Raw genomic sequence first — 13,855 nt, 5'->3', positions numbered from 1 at the left:
CACTTTATCTCTTATAAAATCCTGTGATTATCAGTTTTAGTTTTAATGTAATCTGGTACTTCTTTTGTTTGGATTGCAGTGTTGAGTTACAATGTTATGGAGCTGCATTTTCCAACACACAGTGGCACTGTTATTATACTTGAGAAAAAGCACCTCAAACACAAAAAAAAATCTGGAAAATTCACCAGTTCCCTGCTGAGTTGAAGATATCCAACACTTAGCAATAGAAAATGTTCAAATATATTGGATTTATATTCAAAGCTGTTCTTCCCACTCCTCCATAAAGAAAACAAAAAAAGTGCTTGGGTAGTTTTGAGAGAGTAACACTTTCACACATAAACCCACAATCAAAAAGGGATCTCAACCAATTAAATGAAATGCTACAAATTTGGGGGAAGGTGATTTTAAGATCTGAAGACAATCAACCACTAAAATATGTGGAACTGTTAAATTAAATTTGGTGACCGTGAAGCCTCTTTCATTTTCACCTTGCCACATTTCCCAGTTTTCAAAGTGAAAAATGAATGCATCAGGCCTGATCCTGTTTCCACCCTTATAAAAAGCTAGTAATTTTAATTGCAGAATGTCACATCCAAAAAGCATAAACACAACACATCATGTTTGTCACAAGTAAATTACGCAGATATGGTTTCACAAAGAATGCATTCTACTGCTGAACGCAAATATATTGCTGTTTACAGGAGATAACAGAAGTTACATGATCCATTTGTTAAAACAAGCAGGCATCAATGCATGGTAAAAGCTCTATACTTCAATCAATAGGAAACTGTGCAATTGTATTAGTAGTTGCATTCCGTGAATGAATTTAAACATCCGAGAAAGATTACAATACATATATGAAAGATATAGCTCCTTCGATGACTCAGCAAGTTTACTCAGAGGGTACCCGAGCAACACAGGTCAGAAAAGTCTCAGGTTTGAAGCCTAATTGGTACTGGGGGTTAGCTGATCTTGGCCACAACAGGGGTCTACAATTAGCCTCAGCAAACTGCATTTGGAAGGAAAAAGCCAGCTGGGATTCCCAATTCTGACTGCCATCCAACAGCCCTCGCTGGAAGTTCAGGTGGATGTTGGATTAACTCAGCTGTGGTGCGCCCTCGTCAAGGCTCCATATGAACTATGGTAACTCGGGTGAGGTACCGTGGGGGTGGGGGTGGGGGGAGTCAACATCTGTGGAACTATACCCCAGCAAGGATAGCAAGAAGTCAACACCTTTTGGATACGGGACAAAATTGTCGAGAAAAGAAAAACAAAAATGCTAGAGAAATTAAAACAAGTTCATAGTTAAACATCAGAAAGTTTCAACCTTTCCCTGCACTTTAAACTTACAGATTTGCAAAAATTGCGTTCTTTTAAAAAAAATAGCATGGTTACAAAACTTAGATTCAACAAATAGACAACCGACTTGTACTCTTCATTCAAAACAGTCAGATAATTTTAATCTGTGAATATGCAGTATGTTTTGCTTGTAAGAGAGACTGCAAGTCATTAAAACTACTAAAAGCACATTAACCAGTACAGCATCAGATCAATGCCAACTTCATTATACAGACACTACATGACTAACACATGTAGCTTCCATATCAGATAGCTCCAACCCTTTCGCAACCCACCACAGCTGAAAGTCTCACCCATGCTCTTGTCATCTAGACTCAAGCTCTCAAACCCTCCTGAGCTCCATCCTGCATAAGCTAATTTGTTAAAAACTTCACTGTCCAAATCCTATCCTGTACTACTTCTGCTCATCCATCACTCTACCCTCATCAACCTATACAGTCTCTCTATCCCCCAAGGGCACTGATTTCAACACCCATGTCCTCATTTATAAACTTCTCCATAGCCCCACCATACCTTTGTAATGTCTTGCAGTCCATATCATCTGCTCCCCAAACCTTTCCCAACTACACATTTCTCCTCTTCCACTCCATCTCTTCCCACCTTAACAAAAGCTTCCTCAAAACCTCTCCCCAGCCATGTATTATCTCTTAACAGCTGCTTGGTGACTGGTACGCACCCCCCTCCACCTTGGGACGTTTCCTTACATTAAAAGTATTGAATAAGTTTTTATAAACTTGGATGAAGTAATTGACTTACCCTGGGCACAGAAAAGAAGTCAATAATACATTTGTTTTCCATTTCTCACCACCAAATGCTATTAAGAGTACACAAACAAAAATAAGCACAATTGTTTTATAGCTATGCTACCAATACAGACATTTTCCTTCAAAGAATCTTGTACAAGCACAAGTAAAATACTTAATTAGAAATATTTAGCTCTCTGTGGTAGGTACACCAACTAATGGTAGAATGTAAATGTAACTGCCCATCTCAGGACTTCTTTTCAATCCTAGTTTGATAAAAGTAGAGATTGGAGAATCCAGTCAAAGTCATGGGCCGGACATTTGGATTTAGAAACATTTCATCATTAAAAAGATTGAGAGAGAAGGTGGGCATTGAACAGAAAATACTGGAAGGGCAAGTCGTGTCACAGCTCATCGTTCCACCAACATGTTGCAACGGAGTGATGAAATGTGGCTTTGTTGGTCACAATCCCACACATGTTGAGTTTCTGATCTCAACTGTGCTGCCAAAAAGGAGGCACCAAGCAGAAGCTAGCCCATAGGAAAAGGAGGGAAAAGGCAGGGGGAAATCAGCCAGGCTGCTCCCGCATACCTCCAAACACCAGCATTGGCAAAGGCGTGGGAACAGGTAACTTGCGCTTTTGGTATAAAAGGAAACATGGCAATCAAAAAAGGAATCAAGAAAAAAAAAATACATCGGGGTCTCAACAAAAAAAAAAGCACAACTGAATAAGCACCCTCAATAATGGTATGATGCTGCATATTTTCCAACTTTCACTGAGAAAGGCAGGTGGTAGTGACTTAATTAGATATTAAATTGCTATTCCAAAAATAATTAAGTTGTTCAGTTGCCAAAGGGTGATGATAATTGAAACTAATGAATAGAAATCCTGTCAGTTTAAATTTCTTTTACTTACACTTGTAAAATCTGGCAGCTACATAGCCTGCTGGGGTCCCAAGCAGCACCCACAAGACAACAGCACAAGTCATCAAAGACCCTCTATTTGCAGGCGACAAAAATCCCAGGCAGGCAAAAACTAGGGAAATTAAGAGACAAAAATCAGAAAGAATATCTTATAAATGCACGCGTGTAACACACACACACACTCTGTAAAATGTACATAGACATACATAACTATTTTATTTTGGATAACTGAAGTAAAATAGGAATAAAACTTTGAAAAAGCACAGTTCATAATGATCTACAAATTCTAAATCTGATTTGAGACACAAAGATAAACTTGTTGCACTGTATTATGAAAATCTAAAAAGGTATGAAATTCACTTTATTTTAAACTATCAGTTCTACCATTTGGTTAATTCCTAATCATCTGGAAATATTGATTGTAAATTGATTGGCTACATTGAGGTTATTGTTCAAAATGCATCCTCATTTAAGACTTAAAAAAAATACAATTTGTATACCTACATAGGGTAACAAACATCATGATAAAGATTTGAGCACCAGAACCCAGGAAAACAGACAGTAGCATTCCCTTTCGAGGTGGTCTAAAGACATCACCATGTACCAGTTTCCATCCAAATTCCTCCTGAGCTTCTTCCTGGAAAAAATTAAACAAGGTTTGAGAATACATTATCGTTTACATAATACCAGAATCCAATTAGTTAAAAACATTAGATCTTGCAATTTTAAAATATACAGACCGAATAGAATTGTTTAATACAAAAGGGGTTCGATTGGGTAGATTCAGAAAAACAAATTCCACTGGTGGGGGAAATCCAGAACATTGGGACATAATCTTAAAATTAGAGCTTGGCCATTTGGTAGCGAAATCAGGAAGCACTCTTTCACATAAAGGAAATCTGCAACTCTCTACCCTAAAAGGCTGTGGATGCTGGCGGTCAATTGAAATTTTTGAGACCGAGATCAATAGATTTGTGTTAAGTAACAGTATCAGGGGATATGGAGCAAAGGTGGGTAAATGGAGTTGAGATACAGATTAGTTATGATCTAACTGAATGGCGGAACAGGCTTGAGGGGCTGAATTGCCTACTGCTGTTCCTATGTAATACTGACCAGGAAACCAGAAGCCCTTGCTCTTCTTTGAATAGTGCCATGAGATCTTGAAACACTGGTACAGACAGTTCTCAGTTTAATTTAGTGGCAGCTTTAAAAGTTATTGTCAGTGGTTGACTTTAGCAATGAACACTAGAGATGACCAAAATGTAGCACCTCTGAAATGAATATTCCAAACAGCTTTCGGCAAGATTTTTTGCACGTTTCTAAGTGCTGTCAAAAATTGTAAGCATCATTTTTCAAACATTGATCAGATCATTCTGATTTCTAGATATGATGCACACTCTTTAAAAACACCATCCAGCAATTGGTGTATTCCCATTTACTTTACGACCTTGACTCCCCTCCCTCTTTAGGGACTGCAAACATATCAAGCGATTTCAATAACAAAACGTCAAATGCAGCACTTACAACTGACTCCATTTGATTGTATCTTGCTATGTCCTTATGCAAGGTCCGGATCATAATCATAGCAACCATACCAGAAAGGAACAGGACAATTACCAAGGAATTCATAATGCTGCAAAAAATGGATAAAAATCATTAACAGTGCATAGAAAAACACTGGAGATCTTCCTCAAATGTCAATGTATAACATATAACATGCAATTATGCTTCAAATAATGTGATAAGTATTTACTGTTGCCCCACAATACTAAAAGGATTTACATTTTTTAAATCACTCTGCTAAAGTCGGCATTAGAAAATTTATAAAATACATTTACTCAGAGCAGTGACATGGAACTCAGTTGAAATCCAGACAAAAACAAGATGTACAGGAGAAAGCATAAAGAAAGTTTTTGATTTTATCATACAGTAGAAGATAAATTAGTTGAAAACCTTCAAGTTACATTAAATTGTACGGATGAAATTTAAGAGTTTTTGTTTTGCTAAATTGTCAGAAGTGCCAAATTAACTTATTCACTAACTGGCATTTTCAATTCATCAACTGGAAGTTCTCCTTAATAAAATGACCTTTATGGAATGTTCTGAAAGACAGCCCTTTCAAGTACACACAGCTTCAAATTGCCCTTTAAATGAAAAGGCCAACAGCCTAAAAGTATCAGTGGCACACAGCGCACAGTAACTGTGAACATCACAGTCTATTTACTGAGGTTTGAATGTCACGCCAGTTAGGTTTACATAGATCTCCTCATTCCCCCACATTCCTTCCACCTACCCCACACCATTCCTTGGCAGACTGGGCAGGAACATGACCTGTTCCCAGGCATGTGCTGGAACCAGCTAAATAACCCACCCTTCAATTTTCTCTCTCCACTCTCCCAGTGAAGTAATGTGTAGCCTCTTGGCCAAACATAGGGACTTATCATATGTGTGTATGTGTGTGAGAGAGAGAGAGAGAGAAAAGGGGGGCGCCTAATACCACTACTTCTTGGTACAGTGAGTTTGTAAGCTAACTCGATGTACTACTGAATGTTGACAACCAAATTCTTCTACTTTATGTGGATCTATGCAGTGCATGGTTAGCTAAATCATTTTGATGTGGTCTTTAAGAAGTCAGCAATGGAAGGGGGACGGGGGGAACTCAAACCAGGATACCCAATCCTGATGACTATCCAGTAATGCCTGATTGAAAACATGCATCCGTGGACAAAGACAAACTTTAATTAAGGCTCAGCCACAAAGTCCCCGGCAGCTGAATACCCATCCAACACTAGTGTCAGCTGTGGCTCAGTGGGTAGCTCTCTCATCTCTGAATCAGAAGGTTGTGGGTTCAAGCCCCACTCCAGAGACTTGAGCACTAAATCCAGGCCGACACTCCCAGTGCCAGTACCGCACTTTCAGAGCTTCCGTCTTTCAGATGGGACATTAAACTGAGGCCTTGTCTGCCCGTCTCATGTGGACAGAGAAGATCCCACGGTACTATCTCGAAGAAGAGCAGGGAAGTTCTCCCTGGTGTCCTGGCCAATATTTATCCCTTAACCAATATCACTAAAAAAAATTATCTGGTCATTACCTTGCTGTGCGCAAATTCGCTGCCGCATTTTCCTACATTACAACAATGACTACTGTTGATTGGCTGTAAAGCCCTTTGGGACGACCTGAGGTCATGAAAGGAGCTATATAAATGCAAGACTTTTTACAATCTCAGCCTACACACAAATGGCAACTTGAGCAATGTACAGGAGTGCAGCTTGTGCCCATGGAATTATATCCCATCAAGAATCAGGGCTTGCTGACCTACACTGGCTCCTGGTCTGGCAAAGCTCGATCTGAAAACTCTCGTCCTCATTTTCAAATCCCTCCATGGCCTCGCCCCTCCTCATCTCTGTAACCTCCTCCAGCCCTACAACCCTCAGATCTCTGAGCTCCTCCAATTCTGGCCTTTTGCATTACCCCATATTTATTTGCTCCACCATTGGCAGCCGTGTCGTCAGCTGCCGAGGCCCTAAGCTCTGGAATTCCCTCCCTAAACCTCTCCGCCTCTCTCTCCTCCTTTAAGATGCTCCTTAAAACCAACCTCTTTGACCAAGCTTTTGGTCACTTGTCCAAATATCTCCTTATGGTTTGGTATCAAATTTTGTTTAATAATTGCTCCTGTGAAGCGCCTTCGGATGTTTTACTATGTTCAAGGCGCTATATAAATGCAAGTTGTTGTTATAGTTGTCGAGGAGGGGAGGCAATAGGAAGGAAATTGATTTAAGTAGCCACTTTTCACTATTATACTAATCTACCAACCCTGGAATTACTGAATAATGCTATCTCAGCTGCAATATCCACGTTATATTGGTGCACACAATTAAGATGTTCTGTCTTCTGGCAAAACACAAAGCAACACCGCAGATATGTAGGCATGTGTAAGCATTGTGGTTTTGAGTTTTGGCAGAGGTCACAGCGCTCAACTGTATGTAGCCCCACATGCTTTATCTCACTTACTCACACAGTCTGATGAAGATCAGAATCACACCAATGGGTAGCTTCAATGCACATCATGACATGCACTGGAATTTTGGAGCATTGTTTTGGCTTCAGTTCTTAATGGAACCAACTCAATGCTGCATGAACAAAGGCTGCCACCTTTGGTGTGTTTCAATCAAGGCAAATGAGCCGATGTCGACCGATACTAGATGGCTCTTTACTATGAATTCGTTGTTGCACTTAGATATATATTTATATATAAATTTTAAAAATGTATCCTTGGCCCCCTCCTATTTCTCATCTACATGCTGCCCCTCGGCAACATCATCCAAAAACACAATGTAAGGTTTTACACGTATGCTGACGGCACTCAGCTCTACCTCACCCACCACCTCCTTCGACCCCTCCGCTGTCTGACATCCAGTATTGGACAAGCAGAAATTTCCTCTAACTAAATATTGGGAAGACCGAAGCCATCGTCTTCGGTCCCCATCACAAACTCTGTTCCCTAGTCACCGACTCCATCCCTCTCCCTGGCCACTGTCTGAGGCTGAACCAGACCATTCTCAACCTTGGCGTCCTATTTGACAGAGATGAGCTTCCGACCAAATAGCCACTCCATTACCAAGACCGCCTATTTCCGCCTCCGTAACATCATCCGTCTCTGTCCCTGCCTCAGCTCATCTGCTGCTGAAACCCTCATCCATGCCTGTGTTACCTCTAGACTCTACTACTCCAATGCTCTCCTGGTTGGCCTCCCATCTTCCGCCCTCCATAAACTTGAGTTCATCCAAAACTCTGCTGTCCGTATCCTAAATCTCACCAAGTCCCGTTTACCCATCACCCCAGTGTTCGCTGACCTACACTGGCTCCCGGTCCGGGAATGCCTCGATTTTAAAATTCTCATCTTTGTTTTCAAATCCCTTCATAGCCTCGCCCCTCCCTATCTCTGTGACCTCCTCCAGCCCACGTGATCTCTGCACTCCTCCAATTCTGGCCTGATTTTAATTCGCTTCACCATCAGCAACCGTGCCTTCAGCTGCCTAAGCTCTGGAATTCCCTCCCTAAACCTCTCCACCTCTCTATTTCTCCTCCTTTAAGACCCTCCTAAAAACCTACCTCTTTGACCAAGATTTTGGTCACCTGTCCTAATATCTCCTTACGTGGCTCAGTGTCAAATTTTGTTTGATAATCGCTCCTGTGAAGCACCTTGGGACATTTTACTATGTTAAATGCAAGTTATTGTTGTATGGCTCTTTACAATGATTTCGATGTTGCAATTCTTATATACATTTATGTATAATTCTTTTTAAAAAAAAAGACCTGGATTTTGTTGTTTTATATTTAAACAGTTTTGCAGTGTCACAGCATGCAAGCTGAAAACTTTAGCCAGACCACCAAGCCGAGATATTCTTGGAGCGTTTAACAGTTTACGGGCTAATATCATTTAAGGTATCTACATGTACTGTCATTTGACATGGTTGGTTGAGCAACATGGAAAACCAGGAGGCCTCATATTCTAATAGAAAACATGAAAGGGTTTCCTCACCCCGTTAAAAAGGAATTTTGAGCATCCATAAACTCTAAGACAAACATTAACTCCGTTTCTCTCCCCACAGATGCTGCCTCACCTGCTGAGTGCTCACAGAATTTTCTGTTTTTATTTCAGATTTCCAGCATCTGCAGAATTTTGCTTTTGTGTTAATGTGAAGATAACAAGTGTTTCTAAAAAGGGGATATTGTAATAAGACACAAAAACACATGGAACCCGACCTCCAGGGTGTCGCTTCCCTCCTAAATAGTATTTAAATAAAGGCCTAAAAACCTCAAAGCCATCAGCAATGATTTGAGAAACCTTCAGACCCAAAGGCTATGAAATGCTCAATCTGTGTTTTCCCACATTTAAATCCAAAAAAGTGGAATCATAGAAGACGCTTGCCTAATCTTCCTCTCCTGTGCATGTGCCAAGTGGCACTGCACTGCACACCAAAAGATGGTAATCATTGTGACAAGTCCTTCAATAACACGCATGCCCTACAGTATGGCACCACGCAAACTGCTCAAAAAAAAATTAACACTGGTTTTGTTGTGCTGAAAGAATCTCTCAATGACAGGTGGCATGAAAAGCTTACCTCATGCACAACTGTCCTATAAACTTTCAGATACGCATTATTGACAATGATAATTCAGTTTTTATTACGCAGATTTCAAGTATTCTCATTTTTTGGTTGTGATTTAAGTTCAAATGGTTATTTGTCTGCACAACATTTCACAAAGGCAGTACAATAAAAAGAGTTAAAATGATTTCCTTACCTAAACCACTGAATGTTTGTGTGAGGCATAGATTCTAAAATATAATCCCATCTTGATGCCCATTTAATACTCGATTTCTGAAAATAAAAAAGGATATGATCTGTCAGATTCTCAGCTGATATTTTTAGAGAACAGTTGCAACAGTTAACAGATAAGGAAATGACAAATTATTTTTCAAACAGTTTTGTGGTGATAAAATTTGGCATCATTCCTTTGAAAGTTGTAGCTTTATGCTATGCCAGTTCACACCATGGGTTCTCTACAAGATCATTTCTTGAACATTAGGAAAGGAACACCTCCAAAAGGAGGAAAGCTGAATTGGAGTGGAACAGCTATTGTAACTGATAGCTGTCGCTGCTTCTTTTTTCATTAACCCAGGGTCCAAATAGGGGCCTGTCCTCTCCAACTTTATTCCCTTTTGGACATGAATAACCACCTCCACATATCATCAAATCCCATCCACTATCCTGCTCATCAACTTTCTTCACACCTTCCAGGCACAAAATTTGCATTCCTTTTGCAGTGAAAGGGGGGAATCTCTCTCTCTTGCAGACTTTCTTGCTTCTTTTTCACTGATATCACCATGGATAGTGTTTCTCCGAATTTTCCTCTCTCGTTCCTCCAAACCGGAAATACAGCACCCTACATGCTCTTCATCCTCCCTAAGTTGAAATCATCGTCATTTTCTGCTGTAATCTATGTTTTCAAGGGAGCTCAATGCAGTGGAACCCCAACTCCCTTGGTCTTTCCTTCCTTCTACAATCTACAGCCTTTTGAAACCCAAGCAAGGCATCAACTGATTTACTCTGAATTCTCTCTTACTTTTTAAAAAATCTTTAAGGTATCCCACTGTGGAGCTTGGCCCATCACCTTGGTTCACAATACAAGAAGTTAACAGCGTAAAAATATTACTTACGACATATTTAACAGAGTAGGTGTAGTCAATACTAAACGTCTCTATAAAGTCATTAGGGATACCCATGGGTGGTCCTGAACAGTCGGGTTTACCAACATGTGTATGCTTGAAGCTGTTGAGACATAAATTAAGGATCAAAACAAGCATAATGTTATAAAGTTACTAACAACAAAAAACTATTTGATCAGCTTCTGAGTGGAAATTGAATATGACTAAATGCTTAGGTTGTATAAATATATACATGTACTTATTATAATAACCATGTGATGTTGAATAATGATCCTCAATTGTCAGAGGAAAAGCTCAAACTTTTGTGAAATTGAACCCCTAACTACCACCACTTTGTTGGGGCATGGGCCACACAATAGGATAGTACACCATCATTTTACCAGAGACTGAATCTGGCCTAGGCTGACAGGAAGAAACCATAGGAACAGTAGGCTCTTCAGCCCCTCGGGCCTGTTCCGCCATTCAATTACATCATGGCTGATCTGTATCTTAACTCCATCTACCTGCCTTGGTACCATACCCCTAAATACCCGTACTTAACAAAAATCTATCAATCTCAGTTTTGAAATTTTCAATTGACCCCCAGCCTCTACAGCTTTTTGGGGGAACGAGAGATCCATTTAACATCCGTTGTTACTTGAGATTCTGTGTGAAACAAGATTGGGCAGTCTCCACACAGGTCCTAGTGGATGCAGGTGCACACCACAGAACTGCCCATGATTGAGCATTAGCTGGCAATCCCATGCAGAGAGGCCAGAATGGTTGATATGGGAAATGGAGAAATTCATACACTGAAGGGTACCAAAAAGCACTAGAATTCCTCCCTTTTCTAACATAACATTTCACCTATTTTGAAACTAAAATGTTATCGCCCCAATAATGTGTATTAATATATAAAAAAAATAAAGAATCACTCTATCCCAAACTCATTCGCTGATGACAAAACTATTGATGTGATTAATCACCAAATTACAAACATAATGCTGCAATGTTACAACATAGACAGAGCTTACCATGCACTGCCAGATCCAAACACAACACTGGGGCAAGCAGCTTGCAAAATATGAAGCCCAGTCTACCTACAGTCTTTACGGGAGATTGTGTTTCTGCCTAGGTCACTTCTGACCTGACTCAAGAACAGGAAAACAAACTTACAGTACAGCAGACTCAGTGTGCTGTAGAGTTTTAATTAAGAGTCTACTAAGTGAAGAATGTTATGCATGCTTTAAGGGAGCATGTTTTAAATAATTGGAATTAATTATGCATGCACCAGGAGCAATAAAGAAATTAAAGAGTTCTGTATTCCAGTTCGTCTGGCAGGAAGTGGGATGGGGAAAAAAATAAAAACATACATCACTCTGTGGTACACTTTGATGGCTCCTTCTACTTTTTACAGAACATTGTGTGGCAGCTTTTTTGCTTATCTATCTTCTTACGGGAAAGTCAGTGCCCATTTAAAAATGGGGAGGGGACGTAGTGAATATAAAATTATTGTTCAACATGAGTTAAAAGGTCAACTCGTAAACCCAGTATCTTTTAAATAAAAGATTACTAGTTGATTGCCTGTGGTGTTTCACACAGGGAGTTTAGATCAAGAGAAGTCTTCGGGTGAAATGGGGTTATCAGGTGGGGATAATTGGACCAGGGTATGCAAACTTAAATCAGTCCCCATTTTAAATTCTTACATTTTGTTCTTATTTTTGTATTTCCACATCATAAGTCCACATTTATAATGAAACTCCCCCTATGTAATCTGATCATGATGTAATTACACCCTTCTGGAAGCATCCCTACTGAGGAGGAGAGTCGAATTACAGAATGACGAGTTTTATATAAGCAGTTTCCATTAAAAATATGGACATAGGAATTTATGGTGGAAAAAGTTGACAGGAGATGCACTCAGGCACATTATTTTTAATAGCTTCTAGATAGTTTGATAAAGAAGTGTGTAATATCCATTGATCACTTTTCTTCTTTTAGATGTTACACTTATTCTATTTAACCATTTGCGTACCATTTACTAAGTTGCGTACCTTTTTGGTTCTAACTTAGCAGCCACAAGTCTTGCTCCAACCTCATTTTCCTCACCGTGGAACTGTATCGTGATATCCACATGATTGAAGATATAAAAAGTGTCCTTCATGTTGAAGGAAGACTATACAGTGGAAGGGGAAAAATAAGTCAAATAAAAACAGTTATGCACAAAACCAAAATATGCACTTAACTTTGTGCGAAAGCAATTTATTTGTTTCTGTTAAAATCAAGGTCTGCTTTAAGAAAATGAATTTACAAGCTTTCAGTAGCTGACCTCTATTAAGTTGAATTGGTGAGTATTGCTGTTAAAATTCATTAACATGCAAAATGATTGATTAATTACTGAAATGAGCAATTACAAGGAAAACTATCACAAATGTATTTCAACATCTCACCACACAATAGTGTTCATACAAAAATATGTACCTCAAAGCAAAAATGTGTGTATGTGTACTGAGAACATATTGCACATTTCTTTTCAATATAAACTTGAACCTATCCTTACATAAAAAAAGCTTCCTTTCAATTGGACTGGAATCTTCAAACCACATTAATAAAGGGATACTACAACCAGGCACATTCAGCATGACCCAGACTTTCCAATAGAGTTTTGCACAGTGACAAATGAGGCAGACCCTCACTGTATCTGAACCTCAAACTCAGGTAGGCCAAATAGAACGTATGATATTATAAACAGTTCAAATAGAACAAAAACGAAAAGCGACTGTGTTGAGAATGCTTATCAGCAGCCTAGATTGGAATCAAAGAGCGTCCCTGACAGCTCAGCACTGCCCAACGTTAGACTAAGCCATACAGAATAGAAGAGACAACAGTTGGGGTGCCAACATTTTTCTCAGTACTCCTGGGCCAGGAAGGGAAAAACAGCATCAGCCAAGATTCCCAGCTCCTGATCACTACTCAGTGAGTCCTGCTGGGGAAGTATGTGTGCCCAGATGGCAGGCGAAAGCAAGATTGGACTCAGCTTTGATCCTGTCCATGGTCCAATAGCCCAACAACAAATATGAAGGACAGCCAATTGGGCAAAGTACTGGGTGTGGCAGTACTGGGCATGGAACCTGTGGAAACATATCCCAGCAAGAATCAGTACCTTCAGGTGAAAAGTGGGGAAAAACCTGGCAAAAAAATGGGACTGATTTCCAAGTCAGTCAGTGAGGTAGCATAATCTACATTGACATGACCAGCTTTTGAGAAGTTAGTTATACTTGAAAGTAATATTTATAATTACAATCTTTTTTTGGGTATCTAGGAAGTTTAAGTGAGGATATTGATTAGCCCCAACCTTTACCATACATTTGCTCACCAAATTTTTGTTAAATTCTTGGTCAAGAAAGCTATGTGCCTTCACTAATTAGTACTGGAACAATTTTAGGGCTAGAATCTAAATATGTAAAAATGTGTACAAACTTACACTAATAACACAAGCATCTTTTGGACGACCACTTTTTGTAATGTAGCAACCAATGGGAAATCCTGGATTACAGAATTTCTGTCCATCCTCCACGTCATAGCACCATGTGACAGGCATATTATCAATGATCCTGC

At 39.6% G+C, this 13,855-nt stretch overlaps 1 protein-coding gene across 1 annotated transcript in view; it reads right to left on the bottom strand.

Annotated features, from left to right (window-relative positions):
* The window catches only part of tm9sf2 (transmembrane 9 superfamily member 2), a 45,384-nt gene that overhangs the window by 9,732 nt on the left and 21,797 nt on the right, over nucleotides 1-13,855 (bottom strand). Inside the window, exons 5-12 of the mRNA XM_067986597.1 lie at nucleotides 13,722-13,851; nucleotides 12,292-12,413; nucleotides 10,250-10,361; nucleotides 9,334-9,410; nucleotides 4,552-4,660; nucleotides 3,532-3,664; nucleotides 3,020-3,139; nucleotides 2,116-2,173 (exon numbers count right to left, since the gene is read on the bottom strand). Coding sequence (XP_067842698.1) covers nucleotides 2,116-2,173; nucleotides 3,020-3,139; nucleotides 3,532-3,664; nucleotides 4,552-4,660; nucleotides 9,334-9,410; nucleotides 10,250-10,361; nucleotides 12,292-12,413; nucleotides 13,722-13,851 — 861 coding nt within the window. The remainder of the gene's footprint in view (nucleotides 1-2,115; nucleotides 2,174-3,019; nucleotides 3,140-3,531; nucleotides 3,665-4,551; nucleotides 4,661-9,333; nucleotides 9,411-10,249; nucleotides 10,362-12,291; nucleotides 12,414-13,721; nucleotides 13,852-13,855) is intronic.

This window comes from Heptranchias perlo, chromosome 6 (assembly GCF_035084215.1).
Source record: "Heptranchias perlo isolate sHepPer1 chromosome 6, sHepPer1.hap1, whole genome shotgun sequence".
Classification (NCBI taxonomy): domain Eukaryota; kingdom Metazoa; phylum Chordata; class Chondrichthyes; order Hexanchiformes; family Hexanchidae; genus Heptranchias; species Heptranchias perlo.
The sequence above is the reverse complement of the archived record's forward strand: the minus strand, read 5'-3'. Positions and strand labels throughout refer to the sequence as shown.